General features: G+C 45.6%; 3 protein-coding genes and 1 long non-coding RNA gene across 4 annotated transcripts in view; 2 read left to right on the top strand and 2 right to left on the bottom strand.

Annotated features, from left to right (window-relative positions):
• Positions 1 to 24,091, bottom strand: part of LOC129382749 (uncharacterized) — a 119,785-nt gene that overhangs the window by 67,141 nt on the left and 28,553 nt on the right. The gene's annotated exons all lie outside the window — the stretch shown is intronic.
• LOC140218889 (uncharacterized) lies at positions 10,494 to 12,214 on the top strand. Its single transcript, XM_072288595.1, has 5 exons — positions 10,494 to 10,562; positions 11,054 to 11,162; positions 11,377 to 11,494; positions 11,858 to 12,045; positions 12,200 to 12,214. Coding segments are annotated over exons 1-5 (432 nt in total). The 5' UTR covers positions 10,494 to 10,560.
• LOC129382745 (uncharacterized) lies at positions 12,198 to 14,164 on the top strand. Its single transcript, XM_055066914.2, has 2 exons — positions 12,198 to 12,326; positions 12,722 to 14,164. Exons 1-2 carry the CDS (start codon positions 12,225 to 12,227, stop codon positions 12,968 to 12,970), a joined length of 351 nt encoding a protein of 116 aa, XP_054922889.1. The 5' UTR covers positions 12,198 to 12,224; the 3' UTR covers positions 12,971 to 14,164.
• On the bottom strand, positions 14,178 to 23,457 carry LOC129382744 (uncharacterized). The gene is made up of 4 exons (XM_055066913.2): positions 23,226 to 23,457; positions 16,230 to 16,321; positions 15,998 to 16,139; positions 14,178 to 15,485 (listed from the first exon to the last, which is right to left on the bottom strand). The coding sequence occupies exons 1-4, from the start codon at positions 23,455 to 23,457 to the stop codon at positions 14,986 to 14,988; spliced, it is 966 nt and encodes a 321-aa protein (XP_054922888.2). The 3' UTR covers positions 14,178 to 14,985.

The raw sequence follows: 24,091 nt of genomic DNA on the forward strand, positions 1-24,091 counted from the left end.
AAGCAATCAGATACAGAGGCTTCGGTGACAACAGACGGCAGATAGAACTATATCGATAACATTCGAGAAACTTCCAACACATGCGGGCGCGTCCTGTGATGAGCGATAACATTTGATAGACAGTGAAAATCGTTCGTTCGACAAAGATAAATCAGTGCGTGTGTCAATATACTTTTTGACCTTGTGGCAGCTGTAGGAAGAAGTGTAATATATTTCTGATAAAACCATACAGAGTGCACGTCTAAAAGGAACGGAAATTCTTTCACTTACCCGAAACTCCCCAATTTGCGGAGTCATACCTAATGCACTTAAATATGTGCGGTTGATCAATGAAAGTATAGAGCATCTTAGAGGGGTCTCATGGGTGCTGAAATGACGCATGTTGATTTCTGTTGTCGTCACAAATGCCTGCAATAGAATCCTACTGGCTGGTTTGCAGCAGAAGTCGTATGTTAAATATTTACCTAGGGAACTCAAGGCTGACCGATGGGTTGTCGAATTATCAGATGTCACGGCATCAATACCTGCTCCATAATTAGCCAAGTGTACTGGAGTAGGAGCTTTGCAAGTGTTGATCTTGAAGTGGTGCTGAATGCGCAGAAAGTACCCACAGTTTGTGATCACCAGAGAAAAAGGGTCGAAACAGGAAGACCAATACGTGATCAGCACCTTCATGATTTACTGGTCTTATGTGTTAAAAAAATTACATTGGGGGGTTTTACGTGCAAAAACCACTTTGATTATGAAGCACGCCGTAGTGGAGTATTCCGGAAAATTCGAGCACCTGGGGTTCTTTATGGAGCACCTAAATCGAAGTACCACGGGTGTTTTTGCCCCTATCGAAAGGAGGCCGCCGTGGCCGGGATTCGAACCCGCGACCTCGTGCTCACCAGCCCAACATTATAGCCACTGAGCAACCACGGCGGGAGTGTCATTTGAATAATTTCAGAAAGGCACAAGCACAACTTGTAGTTTAAGGGATGCGCTTTCCGACCTTGTCGTTATCTTTCAGGGGAAATCGGCAGTTTTTCCTTCAGTGCAGTAAATACGTGTGCATCAAACCCCCAAATCAGCTTTCAAGTTCATGTAGCTCTACAATGTGCGTGGGTTTGGCACGGGCAGGAACTTGTTTTCTTGAATATACGTATGTGTACAGTGCAGCTGACTTAATATTCAAAATAAGGCAGTCAAAAGGGTGCGAATTTCATTTACATGCACAAGCATGCCACCAAGCATAAAAGAACACTACTGCAAACCAAGGCCCTCTGTATGCCAAGAAGTGATGTGAACATGAATTACGCACTGTGCACATCATGCAAACCATGTCTACGTGCAGGCAAATATCCTCTAAATGAGAGCAGATCATTATTACGGAGCTGTACGTGGTACATTGTCGATATCGAACCCGAAATATTGAAAATATGTGTGCATGCATGTCCAAGTTCTATATAAAATGTATAATAGTCCACTGTGCATAACTGTGCATTCAGTCTCTGTTAATAAGCGTGCCCCAAAGAATAATATTAAGGGGTGCCGAGAAAGATGGAGAGATCCACAGTAGATTTCGTATCCCAAGTAGATTGGGATACGAAAACATAGGGATCATAAAGGATGTGAGCGCGACCGGTATGGAATTGAATACGAGTGGACATTACATTGTACCGGATATAATATCGACAGATGATGACAACGTGTCTATCGTGCGCTCGCATTATAAGTCCGCAGGCGTAATATTCCCACACGAGCCCAAGCCCCCCATTGGAATTGATAGACCGATTACACATACCAACAGGCCGCCACCACCCGTTCCGATACAAGGGATTGGGTTGAGTGAAAGCGACCCCATTATAAGCGACTATATTGGAATAGAAAGTGGGACTGTGATGTCAAAGTATACAACCAACACAGCACGACCGCACGTAAAGAGCCAGGATGTGGACGTCACCGAACCATTAAATATAGCTACCTATAATATTGGGCCAATAGAACGACGTATCGACAATTCAGAAAAAATTCCAGAACTAATCACTGGACCCGTTCTAAATCAATTGAAAAAAAGACGATATGCTAAAGCATTGTCAGACGACGAACGAAATAAAGCGATATTGGACATGAAGCGCAGACGATATGACTTGAGAGAAAATACATTAATAGACTTTCCAGATGCCTTGCAAAGTATTCGTGAAACAACGGAAGATGACGATGCAACATTATTAATGGACATGGATAACAAAGACATTGAAATTGGTGAGGCACATGCTAGGAAACGTAGAATGCGCGATGATTTAATAACCTCGCAAGAAATCTCAAATGTTGAAACATTAACAGAACATGTGAAATCCAATATGGCTCACAGAAGAAATCCCGCTATGCATATAGAGGAAAGCTACAGTGACGGTAGTGGCGATGAGGACACACAATTTTTAAGAGAAAGCATTTCATGGGATCCCGTGGTAAGCGACGATGAAGAAAATGACGACGGAACGCCGCTTGCAGACGAAGTACATTCAGAAGGAGACGATGATAGATTTGAAACAGAATCGGTTCATTCAGCCGCTTCGACTTCGGCAGAAAGCAGAAGGCATCGTCATAGAGAGTTCAAGTATGATCTGACGACGCATAAAGTACTGTTAACTGAAATACGGCACGCAAAAATCAACACAGATTTGGCGACGCGAGCAAAAGCTACTAAAATAATGACACAAACAGACGAGGTACCTGAAATCAGTCATACTATGACGCGTAAGACGCGGGGTTTACCTCTATCTTAATCTATACAAGACGTGCCGGCAATGAGTGTAGTACATTATAAACATTCGCGAGGCGAGCGGCCCATAAAGATGACGTTTTCAGTAAACCACAATACTTATTATCTAAACAAGGCACGCCAACAACAAAAGAAATTAAATCGAGCATAGCACAACATGCTGGCAATTATGAATACACAAGAACAGGATATGCGCCACGTTCCGGTAAATTCAGTATACCTGTGAAAATCAACGTGAAAGCACGATATAAATCGCTTAAAGAAGAGCCATTAAAGAAAGAAACAGAATCGATGCGCAATATAATATCACTTCCTGAAATGGCCAAGACTGTGCAACGTTCCAAGACTAAACACGAATTCAAATCAATTGCATCCGTTATTCCCTCAATGTCATTATTTGATTTTAGAAAATGCTTCGGTTAGTTAAAAATTAACACGGTGAGGCAACAGAACTGGGTGCGAGATCTTACACTATCGCATCACCATTTTAAGACCGTTGCAATAGAAGATATCATGAAACCTTCATTTGACGTGTACCTTACGGTTAAAGAGCATATATATTATGACACGTTGGCGTCATTGCCAGACACGTTTATTAGTCATCCACAAGCGAATATAAATCCAAATAACGCAAAGGCAGTACTGATACAAGTGGTTGAAAATAACATACCCTTAGGACGTTGTAATGTGGATATTGATATTAATGTGGAAGGTGTTTTGGATACTTGGTGCAAAGTGATAGAACATCTAATGAGTGGACAAGATGCATACGACGCTAAAATTGAAAAAAATTATATTTTAGAACATTCTTCAATATTTCAATTTTTTTACGAAGGAGTATTTCCGCTCACAGAAGACAATGTGACGCAACCATTTATATTGACTATAAAGGGTGTACCTCTAGACATACAATTTGACGTAAGATTCGACCCTGATGACATTAATGCGTGGGCTGTAATATATTGTATGCGTCAGGAAGTTGTCAGAATTGCTGCGAGTACTGTAATTATTCCCACCAGAGAAGAGTTGTCAGCAATACTTTGCAAATGGCTATATTATTTTGATTCCATGCAGCCCGACCGAGAGTACATGTCCGAAGATGATATAGACGTTGTAAACAGCTATTTATATAACGTGCCTTTAATGCACAAGGACATGCGAGGTCATTACACCATGTGTTCACTAGCGGCTAAACACATAATACGACGTCGGCAGTTTGTACACCCATTCATGCATCTCCCTGACATTATAACTAAACGAACGGTGATCGTTAGATATTGGAATGCTCATTTGTCTAGCATAGGAGTTGTGATAATTAATAATCACGTAGATTGTAATTGTGCCAGGCGCTTCAATGCATTGATAAAACTTTATGCGTATAAAATTTCAATGTCTACGAAAATTACTGAAATTATAAGCAAGGTCGAACCATACCTGCCACCTTTCGAATTCGTGGCTGCATCCGGTGGTTTCGAACCTTGTCGTACCTACTTAACGCGTTCGGGCGCCATTTATTCTTCATGCATTAAACCGTGGGAAGTAGATTGCCCAATGCCTGTGGTAGGCCCGACGGACATAACATTAATCGACAGTAATATTTACCCAATCCCGTTGTCTCACGCACGAAATGCTCCCAGCAAATGAAGAAGATGCATGGCAAATATAAACAAAATGCACAGAATACCCATACACCCAGGTGAAGTGATATTATATGACAATCAGAAGAAACCATCGGTATCATGAAATATATGTATGACAATTTTATTCAAAGCGTCCTAATGAGATCGTACAACCAAATGGCATTGGAGAACACTGCGTTGGCATATGCAGCCATTTTTACACCCATGACACCACTTTTCGAATTGGAGATGGAACCCCAGGCTAAAATATATTTAGCAAATTATGAACTATATGACCCAACGTATATTTCGATGCTAAATTTTTGGTTGCATTAAATAAACCTTTCCTAATATTAACACCAAGCCAACGAGGGGAACTTGGTCGTATGAATATATTATTACCTATGCTGGTGGGATCTTCCAATCCTAGTAAACCAAAGGGAAAAATGTTTAGAAATGCATATCACAAGTGGTATCTCACATCCCCATTATATTTGATATTAAGACTTTTCACAAACACACCTGCCCTGTCTCATAACGCCACGATGGCACCAGATTACATTGCCTCCGCATCGTACTTATCTGCATTTTGCCATATGTACGCACCTGGAATTTGGATGAATAATTACGATCGAATTAAGAAAAATACAAAACCCCGCTCTTTAATACAATACCTATCGGAAAGTCATTCTTATTTCATATGGATACTAATATACTTATTCGCTCGTAATATCCACGTAGACGCATATATTCTCAAAATGAAGCTTCGTGACACGATAAAAAAACATGAGCAATGTTCAAGTAAAGTCCGAAACACAGACGTTAATGATATAATAAATAAATGCGTTGCACATGATCCCATCAATCTTACATATACTATCGAAGAAAATGACACATACAAAAGATTAAAACAGTTATGAAATTGCCTATTGTAGATTTAATGATTGGAGAGGCCATATAGTACTCGCAGAAATGTGTAGCGAGGACATGCAGTCTGCATCAACTTTTAGAACCGAAGTATTGAGTGTTGATTCCTTGGAAACGTTTTTGTTTGGAGGAAATATCAACAAGTCTAACGTATATAATGGGATGTGCAATTGTGTTAAGTTGTATGAGTTGATGCCTGAAGTTGACGTATTTGCGCACTGGATGAGTTTATTCACTTAAGAGATACGAAGTCGCTGACCGAATATAAACTTCTCGAACGTGTCACCAGAATAGAGGCAGTCGGTTCCGATATATCCAAACACGTTTATAAATTTGATGACTGTTTTCAGAAAAATCTCCAAGTATACGACCCAGTCACTAAAGTTATTAAATATATTGATGCAATTACTATACCATCCGATCTTTTGGACATAGACACAGTAAAGAATTTTAAACCCAAGGTTGAACATGCAATGGCGATTACAAATCACAAAGCCGAATACGAATCGAATTTAAAGAACAGCGTTATTCCAATACGAGGAACAGTTATAAAACAGTTTAAAAAGACAAAAACTGATAGTATGAATATGGAGTTTGAGTCTACTGGAATAATGAATGCAATTAAAAAAACCGTATCTGATTTAACCAATTTCAGTTGGAACCCAGTAGAAGCTGACAGACGCATACATGGGCCAAGCGAGATTGACTGGAGTGATGTAGAGCGTGAATCTATTACATCAGAATCAGAATCCGACGCATCAACAGATTCTGTCATTCATGTACCATTTGATCAGACTCCTCGATTCGACACAAATGTCCAATAAAGAAACATTTCTTTCATGTTCAATAAATACATGTTTTATTCCCATTTCATATGAGCACTCATCCATTTGAATACATTTATTTAGTAGATGGTTACATTATGCATTGTCAGGATTGGGGGCTCACTCCCATCGCTCGTAACCCGTTGTCAAGATTGGAGTCCGGCATAAATTCGAAGGTAGCTGGCCCATGCCGTCGTCCAACTCATCCACGCTGAGGACGTTGATAAAGGGAAGGACTGTTTCGCAATCGAGAACGAGGAATATGGGTTTATTTACAGTATTTACACGCAGTTCATCAGTCTAGCATGACTTCGAGAGAAAGTACGTCAGCCTAACACGACTGCTTGAGAGAGTGTCTCAGTCTAACATGACTGCTTAGGAAAGTGTCCTGAGCATCCGCACAACAGCCGTTTATAAACACTCGATCCTCCCCCGATTCCAAGGTGGTGGAAACGTTCGTCCTGCCATCGTAAACACGCCGCCTCTCCGCGGGACGGTTTACACACACACACGCACACACACACACACAGGTGCACGGTCCGTAGCCGACGTCATAGGGGCTTCGTAGAACTCGGAGCCGACCCGCGCAGTGCGCCCGGGTAGCCTTTGTCTTGCGTCTTGGTCGGCGCGTGGGAAGGGGTGTCCGACGACGTTCCCGCGGCAACTCTCCCACTCATACCAGATCAGGTCCGCGTTGGGGAGTTCGGTAACAATAGTTGGCCCGCCGAACTCATTCAGTCACAACGGCGACGAGGCTAGAGCGTAACGCCAAGGAAAGTTGCCGCCACTGTCGAAAGTGGCCGGCAAAACTTGCATTGCAGCTGGCCGTTCTTAACAGCATGTAATGCCTGATAATACAATATTAGCTACAAGGCAATACCTATCATGCGTGCTAACAATTCGGCTATACACATAGTGGCTACCAATACAATGATAGCTGCAATATATATACACATGCTAATACTAACACACATAAATTCGGCTATAGACATAGTGGCTAACAATACAATGATAGCTGCAATATATATACACATGCTAATACTAACACACATAAATTCGGCTATAGACATAGTGGCTAACAATACAATGATAGCTGCAATATATATATATATGCTAATACTAACACGCATAAACAATTCGGCTATACACATAGTGGCTACCAATACAATGATAGCTGCAATATCATACCAGATAACAAAGGAACAAGTGCATACTCATGTTTGTGTATAACGTTTAGGTGATGAGGACAGCACGTGCTTTCAATTAAGTCTTGCAGTACACGTCGCCTTGAGCTTTTTAACTTCTGTCTTGGTATCATTGTCTTCGGTATGAGGTTTTTGTGCCAATATCTCCATTCGATCTTTAAATGCTGAGGACATGTCAATTTCCAGCATGTCTTCATCTTCATTAACACTGACTGCGTTTCCGTAGGTATTGTGAAAATCGATGGGAATATGTGCCAGAATAATTCCGTTGTCTAAATCTGTTTCGTCCGAAACTTCACTTAATGTTTCCGGAACAACCGATCCTTTGTCATCATCATCATCATCATTGCGGTCGCCATTGTTATAGGACGTAAAATTGTAGTTGTCTGGGATATCCATAGCTAATTCTTCAGGTAGTTCGAACGTTGAGCCAATCAAATTACTCTCATCAAAGATAGCTGTATGTGGTTTCATCACACAACTACCAAACTTGAGCCTCATAGTTGGTGCCCCATTGTGGAAAACTGGATCGAAACCCAAGCTCGCAAAGCCAATATATCGCTTTTGAGGGTCGTATGCATCACCCTTTCCCGCGAATAATGGCCTATACTCTTCATAGTATACTTTTTTATCATTAGGTATAGTTTCACAAATAAAAATCTCCAAATGAGAATTTCCCCTTATACGTCTAATCATCGAGCTTGCTTCGTGTGAAGCTTCATTAGCCGATGTCTCATTAAGCATCTTTGCGGCTATCTTCGCTTGTTCTTGAATTTTAGCATGTGCTCGTAATGCTTTTGAATTATCATTATGAACCCTGGTGGCTGGCATGGTCTTGAGTTCAATGAACGTCCGCTTGAGGGTTTTTTGCTTAGCAATGCCAAATAAGAGTGCAGATAATTTGTTGCACCAATGCTGGAGACTGCTTAAGGATGTTTGCGTCACAGCAGGGTCGGTTACAACAAATATGGCTCCGTGAAGTCCCAGATACAAAATAAGCGGAATTGTGTAGTCATTCGCACACGCCATATAATCTACGCCGGGAATAAATCTCGGCGATTTCAAACAATAATAGTCCTCAGACGGCACCGTCGTGATCGAAGGCGTTTTGTGTTCCCACATGATGTAATGTAATCCTCCCGATAATATCGTCGGCTCGGGGAAAATTATATTCATCCCAGTAAATGTGGATTCATCTTCCCTTACAAAGTTTAAAAACGTTTTATCTATACCACCTTGAATGCGGGTGGTTTTGCTCCGAATAGCTACCGTCTTTAATTTGATCAGCATGTTATACAAATGCTCTTCGTTAGACGTAACAGTTCCTTTATGAATGAAAGGAGCATTCGAAAGTGATCTTTCATAATCGGTGGACCTCAGGCTGTGTTTATCTTCGTAGATTTTCTTATCATTTGCTTTTTCGTCCGATTTTTTTAAGGGCACAAATGAATATTGGTCCGCTAGCAATCTGTTATAAACATGGTCTTTGAACTTTCCAGACATTTCCGGGGGTATTCCCGCAGAAGGATGTTGCGGGTCTTGAATAACGACCATGTACCCCGTTGCTTCTTTTACTATAATATTTCTAGCCAAATCATAATATGAGTCAAATACCGTAATATGAGTCCAAAAAACTCGTAGGCAGGCGTCGACGCTTCGTGATCGACGAGGAATTGCAGGATGGCCGGCCAGCTGGCGTAGCGCATATTGAAGATGGTGGAGCACGTACTCTTTCCGTGAAAATTGCACTTAAGATGTGTTCTTGACTTGGGCGTGTCTTCCGGGTGAAATTTCCACATATTGTCCGGGTTGATTATGAAATCGGTAAACCATGCCTGTGGATAATTGTTAGGATTGGGCAGCTTCGAAGCATCGACTAGGTCGTTAGAGAAGATAATTTTTTTACGCCTTTGTGGTGACACGTTCTATTAGGGAGCAGGGAAGAGCACAAGTAGAGCAACCTGACAGTACATGTGCATATATACGCTTAGCATTAGGGTCACGTGTTCGAAACAAGTCATATAAATAGGCGGTCGTGGGCGTGGCTTCCGTCCAGTACCTACACTCTCCCTTCTCGGTTGTAATCATGCAGGTGTAAACGTAATGGGCGCTACAAAATTAAGTGAATCATCCAATTTGATAAATTTAGAAGATGGTTCCAATGAACTTATGCTCGCTCTTCGTTTTAACATGGTGTGATCCTTTGTGCATGCAGTAGCATCTTCCGGGCATGTCTCAATAGTTGCCGTCGGTGGACCTACATAACCACACATACGAAACCAAAAAAAGACAAACATATCTCGTTCAAGCATTGCTAATATTGAATACAGCTCTTGCAAAAGACCATACACGTACTTACATGACATATTAGTTTCTATTTGCTTCAAGTAGGCCAAGACGTTTTCTATTGCGATTAGTGATTCCGTTTGGAATGACATTGGGGTAGCTAAACTGGAACAAACGACCCCTGGGGTGCGATTTTGTAGAAATGACTTTTTCATGCCAATGCCTTCTCGCGTGACGTCACCGATTTTGGAAATTGTGTGTACGTAGGCACGACGTTTTCTTGGATCGTCCAATCAGAAGCTCCCTTCATTGGCCGGATGTTTCTTTCGTATTCTCTTTTTCCGGGACTGTATAGCAAATTTGTTTTGTAAAACGGCACTTAATAAAAGCGGCCTTCCATGCTGCGTAAAGCAAATTCATTTTGTTACATTACAACGCAAAAGCTGCCGCAGTCCAAAGAAATGCAAACACAAGTGCTCTATTTTTGAAGTCGTAGCCACATAGTAGTCGGATGTGCATCCAATCCATGCCGTTGAGCGCACGCAAAATGGCAGCCTTTGTTTACCTGTGAACAGCTGACAGCCCCTAGCGTGTCTGTCTGAACAGCTGACAGCCCCTTGCGTGCCCGTAATTGCGGCCCCGCCCCCGTCAGATACTGATTGAGGTGAGTAACTATTGCTCGTGTAGTGCTTGCATTGTCGTGTGGTTTTCGCTGCATGTCTGACGTGTGATAATTTCTTCTTTAGGAAGAGCCAAGAAGAATTATCCGTAGCCCCCGAGGTGAAACATTGCAACATAGTGGATCGAGAACTGTCAAGGCATTTTCCATAGGGCACCGCCATGACATAACGATAGCTTCGTTAAGGTTATCGCTGCATCGGTAATACTTCCTGCACTGATACGCTCCGAGAAAGAAGCTGCTACAACATTAAATGTGAGTAGTGACTTCACCTTTTTTTTACATTGGTGGTATAAAAAGGCAGAAATAAGTCGTAGTGAGCACTTTATGCAAGCGCTTAGCTTAGACGGAATGTTTGCCTCTAAATTTCTTACTGTGCTGCGGGCCGGCTGAAATTCCCAAGTTGACAAAGAGGAAATGGCAGCAAAAGGGCCGCGGGTGTCCAAAGAGCAGGCGGCTATTCTCGTGCAGTTCATCGAGCAGCACCAATACCTGGCGAGAGCTTCTACAGAGTTCTCGCCACGTATGACTGCTGCTCGAAAAAACGAACTGTGGGAGGAGGTGGCGGCGGTGCTTAACGCACAGGGGCCAGCCGTAAAGGCCACCAGCCGTTGGCGCAACCATTGGGCCAAGATGGCCCATAAAGCGAAAAAAGAAGCGGCCAGGGCCGCGAGCGAAAAGAGGTGAGCTTCTAATGATGCTGACAGTAACGTAGTTTCACGTTGTCGTTGTTGCCGTGTTTGCAGGGCTACTGGAGGTGGCAAAGTGGGTGGCGTGGACGGCCGCGTCCTCGACGTCCTTATGAGGACAGGAGGGGTCCTTGTTTCCCCCCCTGAGTACTTCCCCGATAGCGAGGTGCGTACATTGGATTTAAAAAAGTGTTGTTTGTGTGACCTGCTGTGACCTCACAAATTTTCAGCATTACATTATAACACAATATTGCAAAATTTTTAAGCCTTCTTTTTTTGTGCAAGTGACAATATAGGTTATGTACTCTGAGCAGCAACTTGTGTACATGATGCGCATTGCACACACTGCTCGCAATGTCTGAACACTACTCTGATTGCAGGACGAGGCAAGTTCAGAGGAAGCTGCAGGGCTCAGCGGTTCCCGCAGACATCCACCAGCGACAACTGCTTTCGTGGTGTCGGGCCCTGCAGCTGTTGCTGGGCCAAGTGGCCTTACACGTAAGGCAGTGACCTAGCTTTTGTAGTAGCATTGTTGTTTGCAGTTGCTGTACGATCTTGCTATGAAGTAAAGTACGTCACTGTGCTGTTATTACCTTTGTGTCCAACATCCAGCTCTTATTCATGGAGGAGAAATGCAAGACTACAAATGACATGATGTTGTAATAGAGAGTCCTTGTGCTTCTTAAGGGTTACTGCTACCAGCAACTTTCTGTGGCATCTTTTGCTCTAACTACCTGTTTTGTGTATCATTATTGTAGCTATGCAGCTATAATGACATTTCAAAGTGACTGGTTAGGACAATCAATCTGTGTAGGTCGGATAACAGTGAATGAGCAGTCTTTGCTTTTGCCTTGCATGAAGAGCCACCGGCTACGCCCCAGGTGCTGCGGCCTACCACCCAGGTGCCGCGGCCTACCACCCAGGTGCCTCAGCCAACCCCGCAGGTGCCTCAGCCAACCCCGCAGGTGCCGCAGCCAACCCCGCAGGTGCCTAAGCCAACCCCGCAGGTGCCTAAGCCAACCCCGCAGGTGCCTCAGCCAACACCGCAGGTGCCGCAGCCTACCCCCCAGGTGCCGCAGCCTACCCCCAGGTGCCGCAGCCTACCCCCCAGGTGCCGCAGCCTACCCCCCAGGTGCCGCAGCCTACCCCCCAGGTGCCGCAGCCTACCCATCGAGAGCCACGGGCACCCCGTAGACAGCCCAGGCAGCAGGAACTTGATGGTGCTGTGATGACGGCTACTGCTGCATACGTTCGCCAGAGCCAGTTGGAGGAAGCCAGAGTTCAAGAGGACACCCGCTTCCGCCAACAACTGCTGGAGCAAAACCGGCAGGTATGTATAAGGCCACAGATGTATATTTTTCTGCGTATGAAATTGATGAGCATATGATCTCTCTAAAAATTATATTAATCAGTGAACAAGCATAATGTATACGTGTAGTCCTGTGGTGATATCTTGTACACATTCGCGTGATATAACATGTGTAAATATCTATGCAATTATGTGGCAAAAAGAAAAAAGTGGCGTTGAATTCAAGGAAGCAGGTATAGCAATGTAACACATCTTAATGGAATGCGACGGCACAAGTTTGATGGGCCAGAAAGATATTTCCAGTGTTTGAATATACAATGACAAGACAATAGCCTGCAAATGGGGATGAATGCAACACACGAAGGCCTTGTTACTGAGCTTCTGTAATTAAACTAATTACACATCTTTGCTAACAGCACCACGAGGCCCACCTGCAGAGCCTGCGGCAGCACCACGAGGCCCACATGGAGAGCCTGCGGCACCTCGGGGAGGAGGTGGCGGGGATGCGGGAAGTGCAGTCACAGCGCCTCGAAGTGCAGCGGCAACGCCTCGAAGTGGCGCGTCGGTCGCACGAGACCAACGAGCGTCTGCTTCAGCTGCTGCTGGCTGCACTGGGGCATGGTGGCAGCCAAGCCCCTCCCCCCTCTCAGGCCCCACATAATTAAAGGATGCAAAGGTAGCATAGGCAAGGAATTTGCAACTTATCTTAAAATTTGCTGATGTATTAATGATATGAAGGGCAAATATTGCTAATTTGCAAATAAATAATTGCTGAAGTCACCCTTTAATGCAACCATAAGTAGCATAGCCGTTGCAGCAAGAATTTTTTCTTCAAGGTTTACTTCAGCCATAAGAGCGTGCACACCATCAGGCTCACCTGCAAAAGTGCCTGTAGGCCTGGTGTGTGCGGGCATTCCGACTGCGGCGCTGCAATTTTGAGGTGCCTAGTTATTGTCATGTCAATTTAAGCACGACGCCACACTGCAAGTGTTCTACAATTTAATCCTTGTCATCGAATGGTGAAATTTTCAGGCCTTACTATAATGTCGAAAGCAACCTGTCAATATACACAGCAAAAAAGAAAAAAGTTATGAAAATTCCTTGCCTATGCTCCTTCTTTTCATTTGTAATGTTTATTTTTTGTTTGTTGCATATTTGTTTGTGTCACTACCTACTGAGCTGGAATGTCTTTTCTTGCCCATCTGTCTCATTATCAAACATTTTGTTGTCATTCAGTAATCTTTCAGGTTGTGATACATTGTATTTTAGCCCTTGTGGTGCAATTTGTGTGTAATATTTATGCAGTTTGTCTTACTGAATATCATAATATGGTGCTATGGCTGTTTCAATTTCAGAGCGCCACAACAGCATGTTCCTTTCACATGTAGTGATGTACCTATACATTTCGCTGTGATAAATATTCGGTTGGCATGTGATTTAAGCACCTGCTCATTTCTGTTTCTGGTGCAGTTTAAGCAAGTTGTTATTACTGTGTACTTGTGCAGTGTACAACAGTTTTCTTAAACGATGCATGCCGTTACCTGTGATATATTATGATGCAAGAACAATGTGATCCAATATTTATTCCAACGTGTCTGTGATATGTTGCATAATGTCTCTACTACTGAGTACTCATGATTCTCACACTTCAATGTAGAGACTGTCGCATGTGATGTGTGCATAAACAAGTGTATGTTGAAGACTGGAATACAGAAAGGTGCAGTTTTCCTCTAGTGCTTTTATTTACACATCGCAACCACATTTCTAGTGCTAGCTTGCACTGTACAAATATTACTGATTAACATTGCTGAGTTCTGCTATATACAAGTGAGGTCACTTTGTTAAAATCTATCAACTGCTCGTGCTTGCACACACTTCGCGGGAGCCACAGCGTTTGACATGTCGGATGACCAGTTGGACGGCATTTTCGTCACTCGAAAGGAACTTTGCCGTTGTTGCGAGACAAAATGGTGGAGGACCTAGAAGCTGCGCGTGCAACAGCACGTTCCATGGAGCGGAAGGTGTGACGTGCACTGTACATCTTGGCTTCTGTGAGCTTCTCTGTGCTAGTAGAAAGTGAGGAGACAGGCGCTTATGTCCATCAATGCGTAAGGGGATACGAGTAAGAATCAGGCTACATGCATCTAGATGACGACAGCAGCAGCAAGCAAATTGTGGCAGACACTTTGAATATGCACTTATTTTTAGCTTGCTTTCAATCTCATATGTCACCTCTAACGATACTGTTTTACTTACTATAAGTGCAGGCTTTACATAACCCTTCACTACACAACTTTTATGTACCCACCGTGGTTGCTCAGTGGCTATGGTGTTAGGCTGCTGAGCACGAGGGATCGAATCCCGGCCACGGCGGCTGCATTGCGAAAACACCCGTGTCGAAATGCGAAAACACCCGTGTACTTAGATTTAGGTGCACGTCAAAGAACCCCAGGTGGTCGAAATTTCCGGAGCCCTCCACTACGGCGTGCCTCATAATCGGAAAGTGGTTTTGGCACGTAAAACCCCATAATTTAATTTTTTTAACAACTTTTACATTTCTCAACAAATCATGAATGCTTTGCATTACGCAGACATCAACTACAACTTAGCACGGGAAATGTATCTGCAATTTCACAGCATGAAATGCACAATGCAATTACTTAAAACTGTGTGCATGCACCTAACGATGCTGACGCTGCTGTTGACGTCGCAGCTGCCGCCGCACGCTCCTCAAATAACGCATGTGCTGCGCACGGGTTGTGCCAAACATGCCAATGACATTGTCGCGAACAGCCCGCCCTCTCAAGTAGTGCATTCTAGAGCCTGTGTTACGGGGCAGACTGTGTGGCGTGGGGTCGCCGTTATTGTCAAGCTCACAACTACTACTGCTGCTGCTGCTGTCGTCATCACTGTCATCGCCTGACTCGTCGCCTTCAGAAAGGCGAAGGTTGTGCAACACAGCACATGCCGCGACAATGTTGGCTGCACGTTCCGGCTCGTAGAGGAGGGTGCGATATCGCTGAAGACAGCGGAAACGGCTCTTTAAGAGCCCAATGCACCTCTCCACTACGGAACGCATGGCGGCATGTGCTGTGTTGTACTGCCCCTCGGCTGTGTGCACTGGAGGATGGCCAGGAACCGGGGTCAGGAGCCACGGCTCCAAGGGGTAGCCACTGTCACCTGCACAAAGATGGAAATAGTAAATTGAGTACTCCGCTGAGGAGAGGCAAGTTGTCAACTGAGGAAAGCTACAGCATCATTCAACAAAGGTAGACTTCAGGGTTGCAAGTCCCAAGTAAAAGCATGAGTTGAGCATGTCCATACCCGACACAAACTCTTAACCAATTTACAAGTGTACGCGGTGCCTGCCACAAACAAGAAATCAACACTTGTTGGTGCTATCAATGACAGTAGTAGCAGTAATGTGTGTTCATTTCTTCTGCTTCTGGCAGTCACTGGGTGCAGAAAGCACTAATACGTGTTGCTTTCGTCAGCTCCTCGCAGACACATAATGTGCTTGTAACTTAACACTTCGAACATTGCCAATGGTGGCAGTCAATGTCTTAATTTTCTTTTTTTTACTCCGGAATTACTAATGTTCTTGTGGTTTGGTTAAAAGTTTGGGTTGGAGCGGACACGGCGTTCTGCGCTGCTGAAGCGTGACTGCGCCAAAAAAAATGTTTTTTTCTCACCGAGGAGGTATTCCCCGGCATTCACGATGCGCCCCGCTTGGAACCGCCGGCGCAACCATGTCGTCCGCCAGACAAAAGCGTCGTGGTCCGACCCCGGTCGCATAGGGTCCAAGGCCAAGATTTTCATGTCCGCGTCGCAGATCTGAGGTAAAACGTAAACCAGAGAAAGTGCCCGTTGGCAAGAGCAACGTAACTTTCAAAAAGGATCGCAGAAAACGTGAGTTTTACTTACGAACATGCAGTTGAGGGCGTAGTATCCCTTGCGGCACATGAACACAGCCTTGCGCTCACCCTTGGGTGCGATAATGGCGATGAGGCTGCCGTCTACGCATCCGATGACGCCGGGGATAACGCCGCGCCGAAGGAAACCCTCCTTCACGGCTGCCTTTTCCTCGGCTGTCTTTGGAAAATGGACCCATTTGTTGCGGGCCCCTGCGTTCACGACAGCCTCTGCCACACGTCGCACGCACTCGCTCACCGTCGACTGCGACACACGGATCGTCTCCTCGCTCCCAACGGACGCTTGGAAGCTCCCGGTAGCAAAGAAGCGCAGCGCACACAACACTTTCCGCTCCACCGACAGTCCCGTCGCTCGCTCAGCTTCTAGTTCCCCCGCCAGTTCCTCGCACAACAACCGCACCGTTCCCTTCGAGAGGCGAAAACGCCGTCGAAAATGGTCATCCGGCATGTCAAACGCGTCGTCTGGCTCTCCCTGTTCACGTCGGCGACGGCGAAGAGCCACGGTCATAGCGATCAGAGGGGCGGCCATTTTTTTCATGCCTTCGGAAACGACCCTGCCTCTGGCCGTTCCAAAAATCCGTGCCTTTTGCTCCGCATAATGAGTGCCTCAACGTCACGATGACGATTACAGTTTTTGCGGGTTCCTGACGTCGCGTGATTGACAGACAAAATGGGCGCGGCCCGGTCATTTTCGACCAATGGCTGCTCAGTGATGGCGGCAAAAGGCATGGAAAAAGTAATAGAATTCCTACAAAATCGCACCCCTGATATACACAACCAATGCAATCGAATGATACTCCATTACAAAATGGAATGTTATATATACACGACTGGGCGTGGGGTATCTACAGGTCTGTATGTCACTAAGCCGGCGACGCCCAATCACCTGTGCCTATCCGAACAAAGACGCATACCGAGCATGAATAGAATAATTTATAAATGCCATTCCAAGCAAGCAAGCACTCAACTCTGGCTGTAGACGCCGTTAGTCAATAACAATGGGAGAGTGAGACGGTTGGTCGCCAACGATGCGAGATTTGATCCATTGTCTCCGGAGTGCGGTCTGCGCATTTTCAGAAAGGAACGCATGACGATGAATAGAATACTTTACAAATGTCATGCGAGCACTCGACTCGGACTGTAGACGCCACTGGTCAAACAACAATGGGAGAGAGTCGGGCAGTGGGGATCGAAACGATTGCCTAGTGGTATCTGCATCACACTCGTGAGAACCGCGTTCAAACCCCAGCGTTGCCGGCAACCCAACTGGGTTTATTTTTCAATAAACAGTGTAAACAGGGTATCAGCGTGACCTCGGTGACGACGGTACATAATGAGTCTCAACGTTATCAACATGCACTAATGACTAAAATTCCCCTGGCACTTATATTTCTGCATACAGCACAACACAAGCACACAATTACCACACGATTTTTTATTGCTTTATGCTTGATAGTTTGGATCGCGTAATATCAGTCGGTAATTTTAGACTGTTTTCAATTTGGCGTCATTACTGCAGCTTCATCAGTGGAATGTGCGGTTCAACATTTTTGCTACTTTGGATAAATTGACGCTTGTGCCATGTTGTTACACTTTTATATGCATGGGGAGGGTGTCCCGATGCCTTTACAAGAAACGTTATTAAGCCCCCCCCCCCCCCCCCCCCGGGCAGGGTAGGGGGGCCACGTTGGAAGTAACTTGTCTAGCGAGGCCACAATTTTTTAGCCTCGTCATCTTTTGTTCATTAGTTTGAACAGAAGCATTTTTTGTTTGACTCTTAATATTTACATTTGTATTTGCATATGTATTTACATATCTTTAGGTATCACGTCTTTGGTAAATTCGTTAGACAATATTCGTTTGGTGCGCTACTCATTCAAAAAACTTCAATATTAACGGGCATACCACCACAATTTCTAAAGGCGTGTGAGGCATGACTTTTCCCGTGCGTTGAAGCTTTGTTAAGACATGTCATTATGATGATATATATTTTTTTATGCATCGACCGATAACGCTAAGCATGTAATAGAATTATCACGCTATGCTTAAACCAGATTGTGTACATAATGCTGCGAACAAGAAGATCTCGTAAGACGCGCCAACCTTCCATCTTTGTCGCTAAAAAAATTCTACCGGAGATTCAGACACGCCGTCGTGTATTTTCAATTCGCCATCGGCATCAAATAATATACATATTTTAACCGCGTCATCAAATCCGGTTACCAGCTCGTGTATATTAAATTTTTTATAAAGTTGTGACGATACATGTTGTACCGCGGCGTGGTTATTAAACATCGCAGGATATATGAAATCGTCGTGAACAACGTCCTGGATGCAATACGTTTTGTTTACGCGCAACCCATCCAGAGTGAATTGTACGGAGCGCCTCCAATAACCCATTTCGTTTTTTCCTCTTAAGTAGTAACTCATGGCAGGTTTCTTTTCCATTACCGCCACCCATGAGATTATGTCAGCCTCGCTGACTTTCCGCTTAACGTTCTTTGTTTTCGGTTGCCCACCCTACACGCCGCATACTTGCTGGTAAGCTTCTTAGTTCTTTTCCTCCACAGTGAATCAATGTTTTTCCTGTGCAGATACCTGAACACTCTCCAAGCCCATTTACTTTCTTCCATATTCCTCACTCATTCTTCATAATCAATTTTACTCTGAGCTTCCCTCACTTCAAAACTAGTCCAGCACAGTCTGCTGTCGCGCTTAAAACCCCTTGAACTTCGTAAAGTAGTGCCACGCTTTGAAGAATGCCGCCTCCTCGTCGCGCGCTCTGGCCGAAGCCGACGTCGCTATTGGCCTAGTAGCACCACGTGGGGCCTCGCGCCGTGCATAAGCGCCATTTTTGCTCGAGAAGAGTCTACGGAGTGGCGAGGAGCGCATGTTGGCGCCGTTGCTACGCTCGAGCAGTGAAGGCAGCGCCATGGTCGAGGAGAGAGCGTGAAATAGAGGAGAAATCAGGAGAAGTGAAGGTGCAGGAGGAGAGTGTCACCACTTTACTAAGGGGTTTTAGTCGGATGGATGGATAGATGGATGTTATGAGCGTCCGCTTTGGAACGGGGCGGTGGGTTGCGCCACCAAGCTCTTGCTATTATACTGCCTAATGTCCTACCTAAGCTGTTTAGTTTAGTAGTTTAGTTTCTCGCGCCGGCGTGAGAGCGCCGCATGCGGGACAAAATTCAACTAGCGGCTGGTACGCCTCTCCCATCTCTCGTTCGCACCGCCTTGATTGCCTCTTGCACTGCGCGTGTTTGGGAACGTTTGGTACCGCGCGCGGTGTGTGCCTACGTGTGTGTGCGTGGACGTTTTATTCGAAGTACGATGTACACGCTTCTATTTGCCTTTAAGAAGATCGGTACGCTTGACGATTATTCTTTTCATGGCTGCAATGCGGCGAAAGGGTAGCGTGTGCTTAGCCATGTAAGTGACACTGAGCAGATAATTGGAAACATCGTATGTGCCGCCGGAAAAATTGTCTGCACATACGATGCGCGTAAGCTGAAGTAAAAAAAAAAATTAAATTATGGGGTTTTACGTGCCAAAACCACTTTCCGATTATGAGGCACGCCGTAGTGGAGGACTCCGGAAATTTCGACAACCTGGGGATCTTTAGCGTGCACCTAAATCTAAGTACACGGGCGTTTTCGCATTTCGCCTCCATCGAAATGCGGCCGCCATGGCCGGGATTTGATCCCGCGACCTCGTGCTCAGCAGCCGAAAGCCATAGCCCCTGAGCAACCACGGAGGGTATTAGCTAGAGTAATTTTTGCAGGTTCCCACAAAATGTTTGCTACAAATCTGTGTTGCCTCTGTTGGCGACAACAGACTTCCATCGACATTGTGCGGAAATAAACAAAATATACCGCCGCATTGCACAAATACGACATGCGCGCACACAACTTTAACTAGTACGTCCCCTACGATATACAGTAGAGGCAGCAATGTAAATAGCAATGTAAACAGTGCTCAAGTGACGGAAATTGGAAGTACGAGTAATCATTTCTGCTTCAGCAATGTCGGCGCGACCAGGACGCGGGCATGTATCGCTAAGTAATTCGATCTATCGGTACAGTGGTGATGCAGGAATTAACTCCGGTCACGTTCAATGCAGCGTGCACAAATTCAATTTCTCGGCACGCGTGAACTCCGGCCACTGCTAGCGCATGCAACAGAAGTGGTTCCCATTCTTGGGCAACGCACACACAAACGAAACACGGGAAGGAAAACAGGAGAGGCGCTGGTCGAACAACTGAAAGATTTTATTTGAATAAAAGGATTATATAACCAGTAATCATGAAATTCACGTGGATTACATGTAAAAACCGTCATGCCCTCCCGAGTGATCAATGAACGAGGTCGCTTCGTTTGCCAGTTGTTTATTTCTTTCGGAGCATCGCAGTAATCCGGCTGTCGTCTGCTTTTTTCTTGGCATTTTCTTCTGAATCCACAGAATGTCACTGGTGGAATCAACGCTTTCGTGTTTACATTGCTGTCGTGAAAGTTAACATTCCCAATCATCCGAAGAGGCGCAGTCGCAATGAAGCGGCGGAAACGTACACCCGTGGGAGGTGAAATCGTTCCACCAGGGGAGAAACGAGCGAGAAACGAGCGAGAAATGAAACTTGGCGTGCGTACGTCTATGGCCTGGTATCTGGGTGCCGGACCTTTTACACTTTCGGTCCCACGGCAATGCACAGCGCCGTGCCGCCCCTAACACACTACCGCCTTCTCTTGCACTTCAGTTCCTCGTATACGCGCCGTGCACGCCGACGGACGCGCCACTGGTGGCGGCCTTGCGCAGAACACGCGGGAGAGGAGCCTGGCGCGCGCCGTAGTTTGTTGTGTCGTTGATCGTGCTTCTCTGTCTTATTCACGTTTTCAGAGCAAGATAGGCAACACCATTCGCACGTATGGGGTGGCCAAAGCTTCAGGGAATGTCGAAGAAGAATTGTTGCAGGGTGGGGTGAATACCGGTGAAAACGTGCCGGCGATACGGTTCTAATCATTCCCGGCAAAGCCTCATCAGCGGGAGCAACGGTAGCAAGAATGGATCGTCGCTTCATTTTCTTCTCTTGGTGTGTCTGCTACGGCGCGTCAAGTTCAGGCGCACGCGCCGCCGTTGCCTCTCCGAAAAGAGTGACTCGATTGCTGCTTTCGCTCTCTCGCCGCACCCTCGCTTCCGACTTGCAGCAGTAAACGTAAAGCCCTTCGAACTTTATTTTAGCCTTTTTCCATCTCCCTCTTCTTGATCACACAACGTCCCATTTATCTCCGTTGCGCGGGCGACTGAAAGCGCATCCTCCCTGCGCGTGGTTACTTTCGGATAGCTGAGCAGCTCGAGACCTTCGTCTGTTCATTGGAGCGGTGGCTCTTACGATTCAGAATACGAGCCGAGCTCGGATTTGGACTCGGACAGCGTCTAACGCGACGAAGAGATGAGTTCCGCATCGTCAGATTCGGATGTTGAACGGATGTCATAGTCAGGCTGATGATGATGTTTACTAATAACAGCTGCAGAACATTAAAATGTGCATATTGCATTGACTATGTTATTTGTATACCAATCATAATCAAAAATAAATTGCTATGTTCATTCCCTGTTATGCTCGCTCCCTGAAACCAAGCCGACACTGGGGGTGCGTCACTGCCAGAAAGGTCCGACAGCGAAAGGGTTAACTGTTGCTAGTTGCTCCATTCATAACTCTTGTCGATTCTTTTTGAGCTGCGAAGTTTTCACCCTGCCTTGTTTGTAAAGGGTATAAATCACGGTGTGTCTTATCAGAATGATACCAAGGAAGTGCTTCTTTAACAGCTTTATTCTTTTCGCCCGAGGGCATCTTAGATATTGTTTGCGTTTTAAATGTGTTTAGAAAATAGGTAATTCAGGGCGAGAATTGCTAATAGCTGCTGCATACGGTATTTTTGTTCCATTTCTCGCTGAAAAGTTCGCGTCCCGTTTGGGAAGTCATCACACATCGATGCTGCCTGAGCAAACTTAACACGCCGAGTGATTTGTTTGTTTCACAACGTAGTCCCTTCTTGCATGTGAGTTTTGTACTCAACTGAATTCTTTCTTATACTTACGCTGCAGACGACTAAACCGGGCCTTGCCGCTAGCGCTCATCTACTTTGACTGGCGCTGCTCTGCCTTTAAATATATCATGTGGCACCTTTATCTAGTAATATAAGGAAGTACTGAAAAGTTAGTCAGTATTTAGCTTTGTACGTTTCAAAGCAGATCCCTTGGGGAATTTAAAATTGCACAAACTGCAGCGGGAACGGTAGTTCATCGGCGTATGCAGCAGAATTGCATCGGCGGTACAGCACTAACACGCGCTTTTATTAACCCGTGTGTTTGGTGATTTCGTTGGCTAGTGTACGCGTTTCCATCAATAAAATGGCAGTTACTCTTCTTGAGGCGACTTCGACTGCACTTATTCGGCGATGTCACATGTATTCATCGGCAGAAAAATCACAACGGCATATGCAGAGATTGCACCGTGCGGATTTGTTTGATATAAGTCTGCACTAACGACGGATGCTTATTATTCAGGTACAGAAGCAGCATTGCGGCAAGGGTAGAATAAAAAAAAAACCATCGAGACATCGTATCACTCAACAAAATTTATCGGCTAGTGAAAATGAGCTCCACGTCATGAAAATGGGGTTCGTGTCGTTTGTCTGCGGGACACACCTTGCACGTATGTGGACCATGTTGTCCCAAACACCGGTAACGTCGTGTTCATACCCGCTCGCACAGAGGTCAGCATCTTCCCTACAGCTGTCACCGCAGAAGAAGCAGCCTGGCACCCGAACAAAGGAGAAATCGCAGCCGCGAACTTCAGCCATCCTTGCTGCAAAGGGTTGTCGTCTGCTACTGCTCCCGCGTGTACTGTTGGAAGCGTCCGCTAGGTGGCTTTCAGTGGCGCCTCTATAGGCGGTGCACGAGGCGTATACGGTTGGATCCGTCTTCCCCGACGCAGCAGCCGCATTCTGCGCGTGCGGCACAGCTGCTGCGGAGACGGCGGTGGGCAGGAGGGCACGGTGTCGTACTGGCCGCTCGGCCAGGTGATATCAACATCGTCGCGGGCTTCGCTGTGCGACGGCTCCTCGACGCCGTCGCGCAGCGTGACGTCTGCATCGGCGCCGTCCCTCGCTCCAAGTCTCTCCGACTTTCCACGATCAGCTGCAAGGGTGTGGTCGAGAGTCATGAGACAACACACGATCGCGGTGCCATTAGCGTCTGCAAGTTTGCAAGCGGCTACACGGCACAAAGACAGCTGAAATTTTAGACTTAGGCCCGCGCGCTGTTCCTCTATAGGCAGCCCCGTCTCGGTCGGCGTCAAGGTCGGACGTCTATATGCCCCCACTTAAGACACAACAAACAAGTTATCTTAACGTTGATGCGCATTGCCTGCAACGTCACCGATCACGGCACTTCATCAAATCGTCCAGTGCATAACGCATAATGCCATAAGTCGGCACGCACTACAGTACACTACACGTAGCAAAAAGAAAAGTATAAAATAAGAAGACGAGGCTCGGCAATGTAAACATGACGCGTTCCCGGGGCTTTTGTAAGAATTAAGGCAGGTACTAGTCGAGGCAAAATGGGAGAGAGTAGGCATGTCAGTATAGCAGCGATACTAATAACACGGCGATTCAATTGCTCCTACTTTCATTATAATAACGATGCAATGTCGAAAAGTCTTTGCGGTAAAACACTCCCTAGTCGGCGCTACCGCATAGCCACTGAATAACTAAAATTTTCAGAGGCATCTTGGTTGAGGGGCCTTTTAGATAAGACATAACTGCAGATTCGAAAAAGTCACGAGTGTCCGGCGA

The sequence above is a fragment of the Dermacentor andersoni genome, chromosome 6 (assembly GCF_023375885.2).
Source record: "Dermacentor andersoni chromosome 6, qqDerAnde1_hic_scaffold, whole genome shotgun sequence".
NCBI lineage: Eukaryota > Metazoa > Arthropoda > Arachnida > Ixodida > Ixodidae > Dermacentor > Dermacentor andersoni.

Coding starts and splice junctions, on each gene's coding strand:
- LOC140218889 (XM_072288595.1), top strand. Junction 11,163..11,376: donor AGTACTTCCCCGATAGCGAG/GTGCGTACATTG, acceptor CTCTGATTGCAG/GACGAGGCAAGTTCAGAGGA. Junction 11,495..11,857: donor TGGGCCAAGTGGCCTTACAC/GTAAGGCAGTGA, acceptor CCTTGCATGAAG/AGCCACCGGCTACGCCCCAG.
- LOC129382745 (XM_055066914.2), top strand. CDS start 12,225: ATGACGGCTACTGCTGCATACGTTCGCCAGAGCCAGTTGGAGGAAGCC. Junction 12,327..12,721: donor TGCTGGAGCAAAACCGGCAG/GTATGTATAAGG, acceptor CTTTGCTAACAG/CACCACGAGGCCCACCTGCA.
- LOC129382744 (XM_055066913.2), bottom strand. CDS start 23,457: ATGACTCTCGACCACACCCTTGCAGCTGATCGTGGAAAGTCGGAGAGA. Junction 16,322..23,225: donor GCGCAGAATGCGGCTGCTGC/GTCGGGGAAGAC, acceptor TCGGATGCGTAG/ACGGCAGCCTCATCGCCATT. Junction 16,140..16,229: donor ACGCCCTCAACTGCATGTTC/GTAAGTAAAACT, acceptor GTTTTACCTCAG/ATCTGCGACGCGGACATGAA.